At 47.1% G+C, this 21,205-nt stretch overlaps 1 protein-coding gene and 1 non-coding gene across 2 annotated transcripts in view; both read left to right on the top strand.

The window, feature by feature from the left end:
* Nucleotides 1-472: 472 nt before the first annotated feature.
* Nucleotides 473-20,918, top strand: Fam110c (family with sequence similarity 110 member C). Its single transcript, XM_013066891.3, has 2 exons — nucleotides 473-1,591; nucleotides 5,338-20,918. The coding sequence occupies exon 1, from the start codon at nucleotides 602-604 to the stop codon at nucleotides 1,562-1,564; it is 963 nt and encodes a 320-aa protein (XP_012922345.1). The 5' UTR covers nucleotides 473-601; the 3' UTR covers nucleotides 1,565-1,591; nucleotides 5,338-20,918.
* Nucleotides 1,950-21,205, top strand: part of Myotrophin (myotrophin) — a 43,614-nt gene continuing 24,358 nt past the window's right edge. The window contains exon 1 of the transcript XR_002390410.2: nucleotides 1,950-2,003. This is a non-coding gene — a transcript (myotrophin). The remainder of the gene's footprint in view (nucleotides 2,004-21,205) is intronic.

Here is a 21,205-nt window from a genome sequence, read left to right on the forward strand (position 1 = left end):
GAGGAGGAGGAGGAGGAGGAGGAGGAGGAGGAGGAGGAGGAGGAGGAGGAGGAGGAGGAGGAGGAGGAGGAGGAGGAGGAGGAGGAGGAGGAGGAGGAGGAGGAGGAGGAGGAGGAGGAGGAGGAGGAGGAGGAGGAGGAGAATTCAATGAATAGGAGACACCTGCTGGAGGAGGAGGAGCTCTTCCCTCTGTTCTCTTGGAAGCGCCGGCGTCCAGAAGTGACTGCAGGGACTCGGGACAGGAAGTAGCGCCAGACACCTGGCCTGGGCAGGGAAGGCGCTCCCACCCCTGCCGGCAGCGGGAGGTGGGGCAGGGACGGGGGAGGGGACACCAAGCAGGTGCGCGGCGGGAGTCAGGTGAGCAGCGGGGCAGGGGAAGCAGGGACACCGGGCGGGGGTGGGGTGGGGTGGGGGCTGGGCGGAGGTGGGGATACCGGGAGGGGGGAGGGGGGAGGGCTGGGAAAGGGGCGGGGACACAGGGGTGAGTCAACGCTCGCGCGGATCAGGCTCGCCCCAACTTCGGATCCGGCCCTGGGGCGCTGTTCGGCCCCTGCGTGGACTTCGGCTCCGGAGACTCGACACCGAGACACCGAGCGGCCGAATGCGCTCCCTTCCAGCTCCGAACGCGCCCCGGGACCCCGCGCGCCAGAGCGCCGTGGAGCGGCTGGCGGCCGACCGCGCTCGCTTCTCTCGCGGCCCCGGGGGCGGCAGGGGCCCCACCTCCGAGGACTGCGGCTCGGCGGACAGCAAGGACCTCGCTTCGAAGCCCCGCGGCCCGGGCGCACCCGGCGGCGGGCAGCAGCCCATCGCTCCTGGCCCCGCGCTGCGCGTCCCCGCCCCAGTGTCCCGCCGGGCGGCCCCGCGCCGGCCGCTGAGGCCCGACTCGCTGGTCATCTACAGGCAGAAGTGCGACTTTGTCCGCTGCCCGGGCTCCGAGGGCCCCCGGGCCAGCCTGGTGAAGAAGCTCTTCCCGGGCCCCGGCAAGGACAGGACGCCCGACCCCCCCGCGACGCCGCAGCTGGGGGTCCCCGCGCGGACCAAGCCCAGCTCCGCGACTTCTGAGAACCCAGGGAACCCCAGGACCCCGGGGGCCCAGCCTGCGCCCCCCGGACGCCCCGCGGTCCCCGGGACCCTCGGAAGCTTCGCGGCCCCGGGGAACCGAGCTGGGACCTCACCCCCGCAGGCGGCGCCGCGCGCGGAGCTGCGGCGCTCACACTCGGACCTCAGCCGGCGCAGCTGCGACCCCGGGGCCGAGCGCGACGCCTTCTTCCAGTTCTGCGGCCTGGACCCGGAGGTGGTGGAGGCACTGGGCAGGGACAACTTCTCCGCGGGCTCCGACCGCGCGGCCCTCAAGGTGCGCAGCGCGAGCGTGGCCACCTCGGACGGCGGCTTCTCGCGGCACAACGGCGGGGAAGACGACGACGGGCTGCAGGAGGAGGCGCTCACGGAGCAGGTTCCCAGCACCACCTCGATCGTGGAGAGGAACGCGCGCATCATCAAATGGCTGTACACCTGCAGGAAGGCCAAGGAGACCCCCGGCCAGGGGCTGCAGGGACCCGCGTGACCGCCCTCGCTGGGGACCAGGATCAAGGTAGGCGCCTGGAAATGCTGGGGGAGCGGGCTGCGCGTGCATGTAGGCCAGAGATTGGCGACCCAGCTGGGTGCGGATTCCAGCCGTGCTTGGGGTTCACCCCCTGCAGCTAGAAGGGACCCCAGAGATGGAGATGCAGTAGCTTCTGGATAGTCACTGAAGCCAGAGCAGAAAGAGTTAGGGTTAGGGTTCTTTTCAGTGGGCTGCATCTGCTGTCACTGTAAGTTAATATCGTCCCACTCAGCTTACTATTGTGAAAAAAGGAGAAATCAGAATTATAGATTGCTGTCAGCCAGCAGTTTCACTCCCCTGCTATTACCATTTCCTGCAGTGAAAGTGGTCCCAGAGCCCAGGGCCTATGTGCAACGGGCCAAGCACCCTGTGGCCCCACCTGAGGTCCAAGCAGTCCCAGGTAAGCACTGCTGTCTCACCTGAGGCCCAAAGACAGGCTATGCGCACTTTCCCTGAGGCCTTAAAATGTGAAATCTCTCCATGGGACCTTGCCCGAAGTGTGACATTCATTTAGCAAGAAAAGATCTTTAGTTGGGTACATTTTATTTAAATGGATTTGAGGGCTTTGAGTTTTTGAACTGGGTGAATTGGACCCGACTCATTCCGAGCTGCCCTGGTTCTATGGTTGGGTGATAATATAGGACATGCAGAGGCACGGGACTGAGCTCCAGCTCTTCTGCCAGGTGACCTGAGGCTTTCTGTGGGAAGCTGAGGCATGTTCATTCCCTGCTCCCTGGGGTGAGGCTTTCAGGGGGAGTACAGGGGAGAAGGCAGCACCTAAAGGCTGTCTTTGAGAACCAAGGATTTAAACATTGCACTATCTGTAAATTTTTTAAAAAATCATAATTTTGCCTGCCATTGAGGTACTAATTGAAAGTTCAGCATCATCAGGGTTAGAGCGGGGGGGGGGGGCCAGATATGCCTGTGCTCAGCCCATCTGTGTTCATGGACAGAAAGAAGCCCCAAGAACTTCTCTGAGTGGCCTCAGTAAAGATGTGAAACAGCAGGAGGAGGACTTCTTGTTTGCCTGGAAACAGAAGGCTCATGCTTGAAGTTCTTCCTTATAATTTATGAAAATGTTTCCGTCTTACACTAGCTTAAGTCCCCAAACAATGTAGATAAGCATCAAATTTTTAAAAACACAGAAAGATTAGTTTGCATGTTTTTTTGTCTTCTGGGCCTGAGACGAGTGGATGCCGATGAGGGTGCCCTGCGCCCCGAGGTCCCAGGGAACAAGTCTGGCTTGGAGAGCACTGCTGTCCTGGGGCCTCTCCTGTGCCCACTGGTGCCTGGGCCTGATGCCAGGCCTGCCTGTCCACACAGTGCAGAGAGGTTGCCAGAGGTCGTCCAGCCTCTTCATTTCATTTACTTTGTGTGCAATCAACAATCTGTAAATCTATCTTTGGAGTTTGGAAACTAGGAAAAGAAAACAAAAAACCGTCGCTTATCAGGCTGTTGAAAAGCGAATGAGCTCTGTCCAAGTAGGCGATAGGTGGACTCGGGGTGTAAATAGTGGTGAAGTAACAAGAGAGCATACACACACACTCAAGTAAGAATGACAGGTTAAAATAAAGCCCGGCTGCCTCTCATCCCTCCAGACCCCATCTCCAGTGCTCCAGCATCAAATCCTAAACTGGAAGGGGATTTGGGATTTAGTTGCAGAGTGGTCTTGGCAGTGTCCTTCTCAGTTTGAACATATGAAATACATGAGAACTCTGGTTAGGCTGAGAACTTCCACCTTGAACAAAAAGACCAGTGTGGAAGCAAGAGGGAAAGTGAGGGTGAGGGTTGGAAAGTCCCAAGGGTGAAACAACACAGGTCCAAGGGCACCAGCTCCCATTGTCCCTCACCTTCTCCCCACCTTGTCCTTTCTGATCCACCCAGGGCACATGTCACTTGCCTTCTAACCTGGCTGGCATTGTTGCTCAGATCAGGGGGCAGTCCTGCAGGGCTTGCCCTGGCTCCTGTATGGTGCTGACTGTCACCATTATGGCATGTCCTTCACAGACATACTCCCTGAGGCCCACAAGGCAGGGTGCACTCTCCGAAAGCACGGGATCCCTAGAGGACTACAGGGAAGGACTGGTTGTCCTGGTGTTGTAGAACTCAAGGGCTCGGTGTCACCCCAGCACTCATGGCTTTCAAATGCTTCTTTCCTCTAAGAAGATCCGGTGGGGGCTGGAGCCCAGGCCACAGCCAGAGTGTGACATGTGCTGTATGCCAGTCCTGCCTTCCTGAGACCAGATCTGAGCCTTCACAGCACGTGAAACAAGAACTCATGCTCTGCTCTTTCTGTAGTTTACCATGACATTTGTGTTGCAATGCTTAAAGATTCTTTTTGGGATTTTATGAAAAATTCAGAAAATTTGAGATGAATAAAGGTAAGCTTTATAAGTAAAAGAATACAGCTATATTTTAGGGCCATGGATTTAGCTCAGTGCCACTGTGCCTGACTCACAAGCGCAAGGTCCTAAGTTCGATCCCTGGTACCAAAAAACAAAAAACAGATATATTTTACATGGAGGTTTTATCTACTAGACAGAGATTTATAAATTACTCCATCTAGAACTAAATTATAACTTTCTCAGTTGATTACCCTATAAGGTAAAAATGTTTGTCACAAGTGGAAATACCAGAACCAAAGGATGATTCATAGCATCTCCATGCCTCTCCTGGGACCATGTGTAGGGTATGGTTATATAGGGCTTTTGTGTATTCTCTTTCTCGTCATTTAATTCAGAAAAATAGCTCTTCCATTTGCTAGTTCTTAGTCATCTTGTTCTTTAATTCATCAAACTGAATACTTGCCAAAAGATAGATCTTTCTGGCTTTTGAATAAAATATATAAATTGCTGGCTTTAATACTGGTATAAAAGACAAGTGATTTGTCCTTTGAGATAGGAGTAAACATTAATTTCAGAGCAAAACTTTCAGATCTTTACAGCCACCTCCACATTTCTCTGTGGTCAAGATGGGGGTTCACTTAGAAGCCCCAGACAGCATGTGAGACTGCACCTTACACTTAAAAGCTGCACAGGACACAGGACATGTGGACACATGGATGCAATGTAGGACACATGCATGGGGTACCCCACCTCTTAGGCTGGGGACATCCTGCCTTGATGCTCCTTTCTTCTACCTCTCTGGGAAGCTCTGCTGTGACCACTGGGAACACAGTCTGGGTGGACACCTTCATGGCTGAGGGCAGGTACCTTCCGTCTTCTGGCCAGCACGTGGGCCTGTTAGAGACATTGGTGTTTGACAAGCATGGATGGGGCCAGGGATTTAGCTCAGTGGTGCTGCTGCCTGCCTCAAAAGCACAAAGTCCTGAGTTCAATCCCCGGTACCAAAAAAAAAAAAAAAAAAGAAAGAAAGAAAGAAAGAAAGAAAAGCATGGAATCTGTTTGCTTACAAATATTTAATTGGACTTCCTTCCTTGTTTTCTGTTTTGCTGTCTGAGCCCTTGGTGGTTAGTGCTGACCTTGTCAACATTCAAAGAAGTAGGAAAAGGCTAAGAGAAATTTCGGAATCAGAGGAATGCCTGAAGGGAGACTTGCTGTATCAGAGAAGCCAGAGGACAGCTCCCTTTGATAAAGTTCTTCTCATCGTTTGAAAAACAAAGGGATGTGTTTCAAAATGCAGAGATGTCACAAAACAGACTACAAGGGGAGAGTTTGCAGGGTAATGTTTTGCAGCAGACAGGCTCTCAATCACATTTTCTCTTTGCTCCTCAGAAAGCAAACGCCCCAACAACCAGGGGACCCTGATGCCACGGGAGACAGGGGACCCCAGGGCTGTTTGTGCAGTGAACCCCAGCGACACAGGACTGCTGCTTTTCCAGTAATGAAGTACCCTACTGCCAATGCTTTCGTGACCCGAGAAGGTCTGAAGTGCTGTGGACAAGGGGGGAAGGCAGACCTTGCACGCTGGCTGAGTTAGAACTGGTAACTGCACAAATGCTGAGACGTTCTCAGTGCCAATGTCCTGCTCACACAGGGCAGCTGGAGAAGGGAGTGTTGCTGAGAAATATTTTCTGGGTCATCTTTTTGATTGATTTGCTGACTGAAAGATTCTGTGATGCATTTTGACAATCCCTGAATTGATTTTTAAAGAGGAGAAAAGCATGAAAATCAAGCCTGAGTGCCGTGGTATTTGGTCCTTCCAGGTAATCTGCACCATATAGCTCAAGGTTCTGTAATCACAAGCCATTCTACTTGCAAACTGCAGCTAATGAAGAGTGTACACACACACACACACACACACACACACACACACACACACACACACACACATCCCACATACACAGAAAACAATTTCCAGGGCATCTTTGCAAACCACAGTTTTTTCCCAAACAGTGCAACCCATTATCTTATTTAATGAGTCAGGAAGCACATTTAAAATCAAGTGAGGGCTGCGAGGTTGTTCTATGAATGCCATCCAGGAAAACATGAGTGAGAGCTGATCTGCCAAGCGCAGCCCTTCATTGGACTGGGGCAGTTTCTTGAGAAGTGAAGAACCTTGAGGTTCTTTGGTCAGGTCCTTTGCAGACTTCCCAGGCAAGTGGCCTCCACAGTGCATTTTCACAGCTTCCAAAGAGGACAGAGACCTGGTTCACACCGGGCAGTGCCTGAGGCGGAAGCACTTCCCTGCCCTGGAGTCCAGTCCCACCCACACCCCAGAAATTCACACAGATTTGCACCCATTCCCTCTTCCCTGCCAAGGGTGTGTTTTGCAGCCAGGGGCAGTGCCCAGTGCTGGAAGACTGGAATACTAGTGTGGTAGCAACTGCTGGGACCCCAACTCTGAACTTGTTCATGCCTCCTGGGATGAACGGATTTCAGATTCAGAACCTTAGGAGAGAATATGCACCCAAGATAACATGAAAAATTTGTCATTGTACCAACTCTTTCAAAGCTTACTCTGTTTAATCAAGATAATCTTTTCTAGCACACAATTATTTGAGAGAAGAATATGAGAAGTGAGTTTCTCAGTGGTAGCATATTTTATAAACTACTCCATTTAATATATTCATGTGTTTGTTTAAAAGTATGCCCTGTGTAACTTTTGTAGTGAGAATAGGTCTTTGAGATATGTAAATATTTATCTTCACAGTTACTAGTCCTCAGAGAGTTTTCCTTTGCGTCACATGACTTTGGCTTATCAGTTCAGTTTTCAATCTTTTTCTCCTTTGTCTTCCTTTTGTGTACATTGTTTACTTGAACTTTCATCCTTTGGCTGAAAGTGGAGTGCCTGGCTCCCTCCCAAGTGCTTTGTATGGCGGTGATTTGTTTTCCACTAAATCCAGAAGAGGGTCCAGGGCTGTGTGGCTGTCAAATGTTTGAACAACAGGTGACCTGACTGAGGAAGTTCCCCCTACAGTTGCTCTGCAAGTGTTGCTATTTTGCTGTTCACTGTATCACACTTAGTTTAAAAAGATATCAACAATGAGCATAGTTTCCAAAGGCTCATACACCCAATTCCTTCTTTTCAGATTTTCCACTAATCTTACATGTGAATGTGTAAGCAAAATCCTTCCTTCCTTTCCATCCTTAGGACAGGGTGGACTGCAGCCTGGGTCAGATTCATTACTCATGTAATAGATAGAAAATATAATTAGCAAACTGGTTTCAGTTGGCATCACCAGATCTTTCAGAATCATTTGCCCTCAATGGTGGCCTGGGGAAGGAGTCATGTTTATTTGGAATGAATTCTGGAAGTAGATGTCAGAGATGGGACATGGGGACAAGCTACTGGGGTGGTGTCTGAGCAGAGGCAGCAAGTAACCTCCTTCCCTTCAGATTCCTGCCTCAACCCTGTGACTCCAGTATGCGGTTAGGAGTGAGATGTCTTCCCAACCCCGAATTATCTCAGTTTTCTGAGTGACTTAAAGAAAAAACCAAATGTGACTTCATCTCTATGAAAAGCTTACTTTCCTCAAGAATGAGTAATCATTAACTGCTGCAAAATGCTTCCATTTGTTCTTGGAAGAGTAGCGTATAAAAATATGATTAAATACAATGGAAAGAAAACAAATGATTGTAAAGCAAGAAAAGTAGCTAGACAGTGGTCCTTCTTGCTTGTTTGCGGCTTCAATCAGCAGTGCCCCAGACTGAAAGGAATGCATGCCTGAAGACTTGAGGCTGTGAATGAGAATTGGCACACATGGTACTGAGCCGTCGGGCTCTTGGAGCTGGAGTAAGGGGGAGGCTTCCATGGACTCTGCCCTTTGCAGTGGTCCAGAGTCCATTGCTGTTATGGCTGGTGGTGCCATAAAGCACCAGAACAGACAGTCATTAGGGCGGTTTCTAAGTAAGGATTTTTCTGCATGCTACTTGCAACTGGTGTGCAATATTTTTATACACTGTATTAAAGAAATAAAGTACTTATGTCATTTGATTTGTGTGTTGAACAAGGTGAAACAATCTTAAGTGAGCATGTGGTCACACTAATTCCTCCGGTCTAGTATTTTCTCCCTTTCTTTTCAAAGGTCACCTCACAGATATCTGTGGAAATGAGGAAAGCATTCCAAGATTTGGTGAGGCCAGCTGCATAGTGCCTAAGTCTCCAGCTCCCCTGGAGACAGGCTGCAGTAAAAACAGTTCTAAATACTTAGCACTTTGTTTTTCTTAAATTGTTCGATCAGTCTTTGGCTTAAAAACGAGTTTTCACGTTTTGCTCATATCATTGGACAGTGGACACAGGGACAAAAACGAAACAGTTCATACAGGGACGGCTAATCTGCTGCTCTCACTTTCACCGGGGAGTCTGCCAACCCACTGGGTGTGTGTGGGCTGGTGAGGAGGCAACAACGAAGCCTGGTTTTCTGCCTCACTGCACCAGATGAGCCAGGATGGTTTCATTTTCAGTCTTGAGGCAAGTGGTGTATGCCTGAACAACAAAAGCACAGACAGGCATTCGTGAGAGTAAATGCATCACCTCTGTGCATCCATGAAGAAGGTGGACAAATCCCAGGTGCTATAAAACTCTCATTGGAACTACTTGGAGACAGCCCACATATCACTGCGTGCAGCTCCTGCTTCGGTTTAAAAGCAGCTGCTTTTTTTCCTTCAGGTGCTGAGGCCTTACCTTTCAGTGAGTGTGTGTGTGTGTGTGTGTGTGTGTGTGTGTGTTTTAATTCAACATCACAGGAAGTAATGAAATTAAATATAATGGTTAGATGTTTAAATGTGCATGTTCATTAAATATATTTACATAATATTTAAATGTCCCAGGTTGGAAATATGGAACAAGAAGGAAACTGAGTGTCTCTCCAGGAGCTCATAGCCCTGGTCTTGGGAGTGGCTGGAGAAAAACCCAAGTGCCTGGAAGAGTGCTCCCGCCTAGCCCAGTCTTCCTTGGGATCTCTGCTGCATGCCTCAGGGTCTGCAAATACTGTCCCCTTTGGGTTAGGTCCTTGAACAAGCCACTAAAACTGGAATGATTTCTAAAAGGAACAATGTATTAAAGCACTATAATTATTCACCTTTAGACAATAGAATATTAATTTTTTTTTTTTAGAAACTGAAAATATTTTTGTTTTTTTCTCTTTTTGAGACAGGGTCTCCCTTTGTAGTTCAGGCTGGCCTCAAACTCACGAATGTAGCCCATGCTGGCCTCAAACTGAAAGCAATCCTCCTGTCTCAGGTTCCCAAGTTTGGGACTGCAGGCATGCGAGACCGCACTAGGCTGAAAAGTTCTGCATAGAAAAACATAGTTAAGGCTGAAGTCCAAAGACACACTAGAAAATTATTTACCTGTAGCACAGAAATGGCAAATGTTCTCAATGTATCCATAACGCTCCTAAAAATAGAAATCAGAGCCTACAAAACGATCACCCCACTGGATCAAGGGACCTTAGACTCCCTATCATATCTCACAGGTGTGTTATAAACAGGAATGAATGACCTCTAGGTCCTGGGCAATGAATCCGCGGGCACTGACTGATGACCCTGTTTACTGTAGTCCTGGGCTGCATCAAGGATTCTGGGTATTGTAGTCCTGATGGTGGTTGGAGGGAACGACATGCCAAAGATTCCGGGCACTGTAATCTCCTGCGGTCACGTCGAGGATTCAGGATATTGTATTCCATTTGGGGGGACTGAAAGCAGGCCAAGGATTTTGCGTACCATATTCTGGGGAGTGTCTCATTTAGGAATCTGGGTACACTAGTTCATGAGGAAGCCGGTCGAGGATTCAGGGTACCTTTCTCCTTGAGGGGGCCTGCAGAAGGTTCTGGGTATCATATTTCTCAGCACGGTCAGGCTGAGGCTTGAGTATTGCAGTGCTTGTAAGGATTACACTGAGGTTTCTGGGTAGCAGAGTCCCTGGGGATCAGTCTTTGCAGAGGACCCAGAGGATTCTGGGTCCTGTAGTTGAGGGGGGACCCAGACGCTTCTGGGTACTGCAGTCCTTTGGCCACGTAGGCGCTTCTGGTTATCCGGGAAGGGGGAGTGGCACATGGAAACTGAGGGCTACTGTAAGACAGGTGTACATGCAGAGGCTTTTGGGTACCTTGGTCCTAGTGATCGGGGGCACAGGGAGGCTTTCTGGTACCGTAGTCCTGGGGGAAAAGTTGTCCCACGGAGGATGCTATGAGTTATAATGGGAGACATGCTGAAGTTTCTGGGTCCTGTAGTTCTGTGGTTGAGGCCCACAGAGTCTTCTGGGTACTGTAGACCTGGGAGGGAGCATACCATGAAGGTTTCTGGGTATCGCAATGGGGGTGGGCTAAGGCTTCTGAGTATCGTAGTTCTGTGGTTGGGGCATGCATAATCTGGGTAATGCAGTCTGCGGGGGTTACGGCAAGGATTCTGGGTAGTGTAGTTCTGTGGTTGGGGCACACAGAATCTCTTGGGTACTGTAGTCCTGGGTGTGGGCTATCAGGGCCAAGAATTCTGGGTACTGTAGTTGGAGGTGCACACCAACGCTTCTGGGTTTGGTGGGCAGGTGGAAGATTCTGCGACCTCTGGCGGCAATGCTGTGGAGTCAGCAGCTTCTGTCACCAGCCTCCTAATGTCAGTTGCCCTGGTGAGCTGGACTCCTGTGGCCCCTCTGTCCAGTGAGAAAGAGGGCTGAGAAGACCGGGCTGAAGGGGCGGGGGTGTCGGCAGATGGGCTGCTGGCCTCTGGCTCCCTGGCATCCTGCTCTGAGCTGAGGGGAAGGACCACATTGCCCTAGATGGCTCAGTGGGTGCTAAGGCCATGGTGCTGCTTGGTCTCTGTGTCTGGGGTGGGATGGGAAAGGCTGGGGCAGCTCATGCTCAACACCCTACATGGTCCCAGTGCACTCTCTGTCCTCAGGCTGGTGTCACTGCCCCTGGGGTCAGGTCAGGCTAGCAGTGACTGTTGGGGTGGTGGGCAGGCTGTCAAGTGCCCTGGGCCTGCAGCAAATCCGTAGGTGGTGAGTGGAAGGTGACTGTCCTAAGGGTCTGGCCCTGGACAGAATCCAGATCCCCTGTACCTGTAGTGCTCTGACCAGATTGGCTAGGTGGAGGAGCCAGCATTCCTACAATTTCATTTTGCTTTGATTCAAAATCATAAAGTAGGGGCCAGAAATGTAGCTCAGTGGCACCTGCCTGGCAAGCAAAAGGTCCTAAGTTCGATTCCCAGTACAAAAAAAAAAAAAAAAAAAGACAAAATCGTACAGTATTAAACTGTCTGAATCTGTATTATTTCTAAAATTGTGTAAATTAAATGTGCTACTACTCACTTCAAAATTCTATTGGTAAGGTTAAATCGAATTACAGCTGGGGTAAGGACAGCTCTACGCTGGATTCCTTGGGAAACAAACTGCAATCTAATTTTGTACTTAGAGGAAAACCTGGTTTAGGTCTAAATTCTGTGACAAGTAGCTGAGTCTCAGCTATTACAGCAGCTGTGCTGGTCAGGTGCAGCATGTAACAGAAGCTTTGTTTGTGCCTCAGTTCACCTCACAAGTGCTGCCATTCCCGTTGCACACCCTGGCTCTTTGAACCTGCTCTGACTGAGGACTGCCAGGTAGCGTAATCCTTTTTGTCCTTGCTCAAATAAACTGCTAAATTTAGCTTTTTAAAAAACTTGGTTTTTCCTTTTAACTTTGAGATAGAAAATAAATGTTTATTAATTTTAGTATTAGTGCTATTTCTTTAATGTTATAATCTGTTTATGTCTGTAAAAAATCAGTACGAGACATGATGGCATATGACTATATTCTGAGCACTTGGGAGGCCGAGGCAGGACAATCGATTGCTGTGAGTTTGAAGCCAGCCTGGGCTAGTGAGTTCAAGGTCAGCTTGAACTGAATAGCAAGTAAGTTCAAGACAAGTCGGAAATGTATACACTGCCTCAACAACCAAAGCAAATGGGGACTGGGGATTTAGCTCAGTGGTTCCGGCACCTGCCTTGCAAGCGTAAGGTCCTGAGTTCGATCCCTGGTGCCAAAAAAAAAAAAAAAACAAAGCAAAGATTAAAAAGTGACTAATTCTGGGTGCCAGTGGCGCACATCTGTAATCCCAGCTACTCAGGAGGTTGATGCAGGAGCATAGCAAAGCTGAGGCCAGGCTGAGAGACAGCAGCGTGTGCCCCCGGCGTTGTGCATGTTGTCACTGCATTTCATGCCTGAGGTCAGAAGAGCCTACTGTCCTTCACCTCCAAGCCTTTGTAGACATATCTGTCTCCATCCCTGAAGTGCCACCCTGCTGTGCTCCATTTGGCTAATTCCTGTGCATACCACAGGTATGGCTCAGTAACCACTTCTCTTGGAAGTCACCCTGACATCCCATTCCCCATGAAGCACCCCCGAACCCCTGAATGCAGCTAGCCAGGTAGGTCTAGCACGGTGCAAATGGGGCCTGCGCTCAATGTCTTGGTGCAGGGCCTCTTTGGGCCTTGTTCTCCAGGGGGAAGATGGGGGTACCCAGCCACTGCTCCCCTCTTTTGCAAGCTGTGGCACAGCCTCTCCTCAGCAGGCCAACTCCTACCATAACCCAAGCGGGCGCCCCTACAACCCCTGTTATTCAGATGAAGGCACACAGCTGCTATGTGGCTGGCGCAGGGCAGATGCATGAAGCAGCAATGGCAGTGGACGAGACAGTCTGCCTGGGAGCCCTGGACCACGGCACTGAGTGGAGTGTTCTAGAGCTGGAAGGGTCTCTGACCCCCTAGGTTGCCAAAAGTGGGACAGGACCCTTGTCTCCTGCATTCAGACCCAGATCAGCGGCTGTTTCTCTCTGAAGTTGTTGACATCCCCTTCTCCACGGTGAGCTGGAGTGCAGGCCCAGCCAGTCAGGACCTGGCGCTGCCTGGCGAGAGAGGCCTTTCCAGCCTTGCCCAGCATGCCCTGGGGCCCCTTAGTCTTTGAGTGTGATGTGGAGGGAGGTGCTCTCCTATGAGCGGGCCCCATGGTGTCCACACCTGAGGCAGGCTCTTCCTCCTTCCACAACCAGGCTCTGCCCCTCTGGGGACCTTAAGGCTGTGCCTCCTGACCTTTCTGTCCTCTGGCCCGGGCAGCTGAGGTCCACAGTGTTTTAAGTCCTGCAGACAGCTCCTCTCAGCAGGTGAGGAGCCTCCTTCCACGGCCTCAGCCCTCATTCAGGACTTGGGCTCTGGGCAGGTTGGGGTGCGAGCAACTGCCAAGCTCGCCAACCTCAGGCTTCACCCTCCTGCTTAAGCCCGTCCTAGGCATCCCTCGACTTGAGCAGCTGGCCTGTCAGGTGCAGCAGGCAAGGAGCCATCCAGACACATGGAGAGGGGCCAGGACAGACAGAGAGGCTGATGGGGAGAGGGCACCCCTCATTAGAACTAGGATTGGGTTAGGGTGAATGTCAGGGTTAGCGTTGGTGTTGGGTGTTGGTTGGGTTCAGGATAGTTTCCTATCAACCTCAGGGTTGTAAATAAATGTTTATGTCGGAGTTTGTGTTATTGCTTGGCATAATGTTAGAGTTATCACTTACAATCAGGTTAGATATGTCAGGAAATCAATGGAGGTTTTAGAGGATAATGCAGTTCTTAGGCCCACTTCACTTCCACTACCTATCCTGCCCAAGACAAAACTTTTAATTCATAAATTGCAGATTCAGGCTATTTCTGTGTGGGCCTATGTTTTGACAAAGAATTTCGATTAGCTATTTTGGGAATTTGTCAACTCATTTGTCTGAATTGTTACAACTAGTATTATGTCATTATCAGCCAAATATGATTATTTCCCCTAAAAGTCAATAGTAGTAAATGAAATGTAAGTCTATAGAGTTGCTAATTTTTTAGGGGAATACTGTTAGGAAAACTGTATTTCATAGAATTTATTTAGCATACTCATTTGCAAATTCTTTTATCTATAATTTCTCTTTACATAGAATACCTTAGAACCATATTCCCCCGTGTAAATTGCCTTTAAAATGTATTTTCAGTTTCTTAATTTAATGATGCCTCTTCAGTTAAACTTCTTGTTTGCCAGTAACGACAGGGTCGGCATCTAACCTTCAGTACCAGTCAATGATGGCTGTGTCACAGTGGAATAAAATGGCCTTTTTGCCATTCAGCTGTTACAAGCTTAAGATCCTTAGGGCACCTTTCAATTTGAATGTCTCATCTTTCCTAAGTTGTTAGTAAGTATTGTTTGTTATGTAACTTTTGGGGCACTGGAACATATCTGAATTAAGAATTATTTCATTTTGTACTTGTCTTTGTAATCACTTAAAAAGGAGGCATCCCATCTAAAGTGTGTACATATCCTGTCTGGAACTCCCACACTTCTCCAGTGAAGTCAGAGATGAGGGAGGAGGCAAAACCTTACACGAGGATGTGGGATTATGATAGTCAAAGAATTATTTTTCTAGACATTAGCCTTTTGCAAATATTACAACTGGGGAATGCAAAGCAGAAAAAGTATAGTTAAAAATTTTGCTCTATCAGTTGTTACCCTTTAGAGATACAATGGCTGCTAAAAATAGAGTCCTTGCATTAAAGGAAAATTTATGCCATTTTAAAAATGAAATCTTGTTCCATAAATGCAGCCAAACTAAATATAAATATTAGTTCACTGGTATCAGAGGAATGAGTAAAGTAGGAAAACTTTCAACCAGTGACTTTCTGTTCTACATTATGTAGTGTAATCAAACATGATCATACAAATTTTTTATATTTTTCTCTGTACGGAGATTAAGTATTCTGGGTGTTTTAAAATTTTTTATTGTATTTATTTTATTTTGGTTTTTTGAGACAGAGCCACTCTATGTAGTTCAGTCTGGTCTTGAACTCACTATATAGCCCAGGCTGGCCTAACCTCACGGAGATCATCCTGCCTCAGCCTCCCAAGTGCTAGAATTACAGGTGTGAGCCACCACACTCAAACTGCATGTTTTTTTAAAGGAAATATTTTAAATCCCGCAAATCATCATTTTCTATCAACCATGAATAGACTAAGATTTTCTCAGTAATCATTGAAATTTCTTTAAATTATATACTTAACAGCAGAGAAGCCAGATTGTTTTTGTATTTAAGGCTGCTTCCACCTGAAATACTATTAGTATAGTTAGAAACAGAGGAGCTGAGGGAGTCACTTCCTCTCTCCATCTAACTCTAAACAGCACCCAATGGTTATTCCTTCTTCCGTTATCCTAAGAGAGGTACAAAGTGAAATAACAAGAGCCTAGGGGATTTCCATGCCCTAGGTGGCACAGCACTAATACCAAAGGAGAGTCAGTGGGAGGCACCTAAAGCCAGAGGGGTCTGGCCTTAAAATTCTGAAAGCCTGAGTAATCAGCCCCTTTCCCTTTTCCTGTTGCTGCTGCTACCTTTCTCATGATCCTCAATAAACATAGTGACTTACTACTTACTACTGGATGTAAGCTTGGCATTTCTTCCCTCACCATACACAAAAACTGGACTATTATTGGACCATTCAACTGTGACATCTGGCGAGCCAGCCAGGAGAACACTGCCAAATTTAGGAGACTTCACTGGACAACAAACCAAGGGACTTTATTGCACAGCAACCCAGAGATCCTACTAGACATCAGAGGCTTCCGCAGAAGTGAGGAACCAACAACCCAGCTAATAAGGAAGATGACTCCCCACTTCCTCAGGAGACCCTCTCTCTTCCCCTTTCTGGGCAAAAAATGCATTCCTAGGAGGAAAGGTGGACTTATCTCCACATGGAAAAGACTAGACTGGGAAACAAGAGGACCTCTGCCCATCAATTGGGCTGTTAGCCTGTTGTTGACCCACACAATGTAGAAAGTCTATTTTAGAGACTATGATGCAGGCCTCAGTGAGGATGGGCATAAGCCAAGCAGAGCAGGGGAGAAGCTGCTGCTGATAGACTGGTGCTTTGGTGTAGCCACCAACAGCAGGGGACCAGGAGACAAGGACCTGGCCCACCTAAGTTGTTGCTTTTCTCTATGGAGTACTTGGTAACTTGTCCTGGACATGGGCAGTCCTTTGTTCAGCACAGAGGGTGGTTGTGTGTCCCTGTGGGTCACACACTCATGATGAGTGCCTCCTTTCTGTAGGTTGTAGTTTTACACTTTTCTGATCCTCTTTTCCCCTCAGGCTTTTGGCTATCAGAGTGTTCAGTTTGTTGTTAGTTCTGGATAACTCAGGAAAACACAATTAACAGGAACAGTGTCTTCCCACATGGAAAGAGAGGAATTTGTCCATTTTAAACCTTCTGCCCCCACTTCTGTACATGCCAGGACAGCAGTGAGCAGTGGAGCCAGCTCCAGCTCACTCTTTTCCTCTGGGTCCCAAAGCCCACCTGCCTGAAACTGTTGCTTCCTGGAGTAGTTTTCTGATACTGGTTTGCTCTCCTTTTTACTCAGTTTTGCTTTCATAGTGATAATTATGGTCTTAAATTTACGCTGCTGTCTGAAAGGATGTGCAACCTGTATTTGCTGACTATATTTACCTAGTGCCAGTCTTTTATTTTGAGCTTTTGTCACCAGACATGTATGCTTTGTGGCTTGATCTAGTGAGTTGAGTTTTCTCTAGGGATGGGTCTTATTTCCTTTTTAATTGGCTAAGGAGCACCCAGGCAGTAAGTAAAAGGCCCCCTTATTCCATGTAGAATCTACCTTCAACCTGAACAATGTTGAAACATTTTACTGGCTTCCAAAGGCACAAGAGGAATTATTTTCATGGTCTTCATGCTCCTTCATGGTCTACATGGTCTTCATGGTCAGAGAATGTTTAATGATGTCCTCTCTCCATGCTGAGCATACTCACATGCCTTAGCATCAAACTACTTTCTCTGCCATCAGTGTTGTTTTGACATTGCCTGGAAAACTCCTTTGTATCTTTAAAACTACTCCAAGTGAAATGCCACCACATTCACTAAACTAGTGAGATTCACACTCCTTTCTTCCATGTTCTCATAGCATCTTATTCTTTTTAATTTTCTCATATTGTCACCACTGTGAGTTTCATGTGTTATGGAGCCAGGTAAATTGGAACTATAGAGATGCGCCACACTCTGAATTAAATGGAATCCTTTATAATCATAGCCAGCATTGCAGAGTGGGCTCAGGCCTCCAAAAGCTCTGGATAAAAGAAAGGCAGTTTGTAGGGCCCTTTAAAGGGCCTATTTGGGGAAGGCTCACAAGCAGAACTTCGCAGGAGCAGAACTTTGCTAAATCAGAGAGGGTCGGGGCAGTTTTACACAGGTTAATTAAAACAAAGTATTACATAGGTGCAGGGTCTTCTGTTTATAAGGCAGTAAAGATAACATAGCTTCAGACTCACACAGGATGCAGCAGTCTGTTATGCATTAACTGAGAGGTCTCCTGAGGGGGAAGGGGAAGGCCACCACCCAGAACCACTCGACTACAACAAATGGAGCCAGGTTCACAAATGGAGTCAGGTTGGCTATCACACATGCTCATTTGATTGGAAAAATTATACATGCTGAGAGACAGAATGACTATGGACAAACCTCTTCTGTGCCTCCAGCTTCTCATGATTCAAATTGAGAAATTCTCTTACATTGGGCATGACAGCTTGGAATAAAGGGCAATAAGGCAAGCCAGGTGTCCATTGGTGTAGGGAACAGGGAGAGGGGACATTTCTAGAACCTCTGCATCAGGTCCTAGTTTCCTGTGAGCCATGACAGCACAAGGGGAATTAATTAGTATATAGACAGAAATGAGACTTAGAGAAGAAGCTGAGCTTTGGCCTCATCCATGCTGTTCTGGGCAGCAAAGACAAAGACCCCAAGCTTGCCACACCTTTATTCAGAACATCAGCAGAAATAAAAGTAGCAAATGACTCAGAGGGTGGTGGCAATAATCCTAGAACAATGAGGAACTATGAAGATGAAGATGTGGTTCCTCCCAGGATGTCGCCAGCTGGTGTAGTCCTGCCCTGGAGCATCACAGCATCTTTGAGGTCTAGCTGTGATGTGAGGTGAAAATGGAGTTATGTCTCAACATGCCATAGCTGGCCTGTAGGCAGGAAAACTAGGCCCTAATCATGACTTAATTATGAAATTATTTTCCCCCAAATCATGTAGAATTGCTCCTGACACATAGGAGTTCAGTAGCGTTGAAGTAGCATGGTGGGGAGTAAGAGACGGCATCTGGAAGTAGTAACATTTAAATGAGACTCAAAGCATGTGTATTAATGATTTAGGTAAAATGGTGCCACAGAGAATTAATTTGCAGATAGAAGAGACAGCATTTGCATTTTGGGGTACATGCAGATGGAAGTGTCATGATGTTATATTATGTCAACCTATTCAGGGTTATTGAAGTGTTTTCCCAGAAAACACTGTCATATACATTTTAACATCATTGTGGATATTCTTCATGGGGTTCTTATGAGTTACCACTTACAAGTGTAACTGGTAGTTAAAAGGAGGCCTTAATCAGCTTGCAAAATAGTATGCAGCAAGATTCCAAGTGTCTATAGACAAACAGGTTTGTTTTAAGCATGAGTTCAGGGCTAGATGTCTGTATGTCTTGGGTTACGTGGATTATAGAAAGAAAAGGTCATTTTGATATGCAGAGTTGCTAGGGTCAGACTGAAATATGTACACATTGAAGGAAATCTCTTTAGAGTATTCATAGAGAAAAACCCATTTATATAGTTTTCTGAAGAAAAACTTAAGGGATTTGGAAGTTTGTTTAGAACAGATACCTAGCATGAATTGTATTAGGTTTTTGTTGTTGTTGTTGTTATTGTTACAGGGAAAAGTATCTGACATGTGGAACTTAGGAAGAAAAGGTTTATTTCATCTCATTATTTCAATGATTGCAGTCTCGTTTTGATTGCTTCTAATGCAGAAGCATTATGGTACATAGAAATGAAGAAAAAGGAAAACTACTTTATGAGAGCCAGGAACTAGAGAGAAGGGAAAGAGCCTGAGAGGAAGGGGCCAGGGGCCAGATCTAACCTCTCAGGTCATGCTATCATGACTCAACCAGACACACTCAGAATTGTGCTTTCCTAATATCCTGTACATCTCTGAAGCCAAACTGAAAGAAAGTAAGCCAAAACAGGAGCACCTGAAGCAAGGCTTTACTGGGGGGAAAGACCTGCTGGGCTGCCTTGAACAATGGCGAGAGAAAGCAAGATTAACCGGGATAAGGTTTATATAGGACAGTGCAGTGGGAATATTGTGGATTTTGCTGGCATAACCAAAAGACTCACAGGAGACAGGGGAGCAGGGGTAAAACAACAAAATTTATTTGCTAGCAGGCCAGCCCCACAGGAACATGCCTTCAAGGACTGACCCGGAGTTACACTGGTGGCTTACATTTATACAAGTTTGGTCACGTGGTTTACAGAAAGGTTAGTGTCTAGGTGTACTTTTGCTTCTGAGGCATGGTGCGGACATCTGGCCTCACTTGGGTGGGGGTTGTGGTTAGGCAATGTTGTAGGCATTTGCTTATCTCATGCCCACAAACTTGTGGTTAATGTCGAAGCATCTGGTATTGTTATTTTGAGAAGCAAAACAAGCAGGTGAAGCAAATTACAAAAGCAGAAAAAGGCAGGCAGTTATTCTATATTATTTTATATTTTCCTTAACATTTCCCCATTTGTTTTGCTTCATGATGATTCTTCATCACTGACATTACTAATGTCCCTGCACTCTACATATCTTGTAGAGATTAACATCTGGTAGTTCTGAATAGAGTTTATTCTTTGTGTGATGAACTTGGTTATCCAATTAATAATGCAGGGGCCTGTTGTAGCTAAGGCTAACAAAGTGAGTAGTGGTCCAGCAGGGACCCATAACCATGGTTTCCATTTAGATAGGGCCCAGTCACCCCATGAATCTGAATTTTTAGTGTCAAATTGTTCTCCCATTTTGTCTAACCTCCTTTTAAGTTTATCCATAGATTCTATTACTATTCCAGACTTATTAGTATAGTAACAGGATTTCTCTCCTAGATATAATAAAGTTCCCCTACGTTTTGCAGTTAATAAATCCAGTGCCCTTCTATTTTGTTAACACCACATCTTCCAAGGTGTTAATTTGCCCTTGGAGTGTGAGGTTAGAGGCTCTTACCTCCTCTAGACTTTCTTTTACTTCCTTTCCTAAAGATAGGTACTGTTGTTGTCCTAGACCAAGAGCTGTTCCCCCTAGGGCAAGGCTTCCAGCAATGGCTAGTCCTGCCATTATGGGCACAATAATAGGGTCCCTTTTCATCTTGTTGAGACCTCTGATTGTGCCAATTTTTAGAGGCAATTTTGCCATGTCAGTCAGGGCATAGACTGAGAACCTGAGAATTAAAATTTCTAAGGCACAGAGTCCATGGATTTGGGGGGAGAACACTCTATAAATTCCATCTCCACAAACAAAGAAGGTCCCTTTAGGAGCAGAAACATTATTATCTCTGTAAACAATGATATTTGTACACTCACAGGTCGAATTCAGGTGTAGTTTGTTTCCAAGAAGGCAGGTACTGTTACCTATGGCCTCGGTAGGTTCTTCAATTAGCAGGGCTGAGGCCCCTAAGGTTGAGTCCACCACAATAGTGTTACTCACTGTAATACCAAGAGCCTGGAATGACATTTGGCTTAAGGGGGCACAGATCCAGCAATCAGAGGCTAGTCCCAGGTCTGCTGTTAATAGGAGCCAGTGGGTGCTACTGATTGTCACCAGCCTACCAATCCAATGCCAATTTGTTGCCAATGACCCTTTAGCCATTTGGGGTCCCATTAGGGCTCCCAACCATATTTTCCATCCAGTGAACTGTCAATTCTACCAGGAGTTAGTATCCTGGGAACCATATTTAGTTTTCATCCAATTTAATCTCTCTTTTAGTCGGGTCATGGATTCTCTGACTACTCCTGATTGATTTGCATAATAACAACATTCTTCCCTAGGTAAAGACAAGTTTCCCCATACTTAGCAGTTAATAAATTGAGGGCTCTTCTATTTTGTAGCACTACATCTGCCAGTGAATTAACCTGTCCTTTTAGTTATTCAGGTATAACTATTTTAAGTGGATTACACTGTTTCTTTACAAGTATGGCAATTTGGGGATTGCGTGTTTTTTCCATTTAAGCCTTTTGTTGTCTTTGGAACTTTATAGCCATTCTTGTTCACCCTTCTCACCTCATTGTACAGTATTGCCATTCCCTATTATGTCCTCCACAATCTGTCACTTCTGGCCAGCCATAGTGC

The sequence above is a fragment of the Heterocephalus glaber genome, unplaced genomic scaffold, assembly GCF_053883595.1.
Source record: "Heterocephalus glaber isolate CG9 unplaced genomic scaffold, H.glaber_assembly_v1.0 deba00001724, whole genome shotgun sequence".
NCBI classification, from domain to species: Eukaryota; Metazoa; Chordata; class Mammalia; order Rodentia; family Bathyergidae; genus Heterocephalus; species Heterocephalus glaber.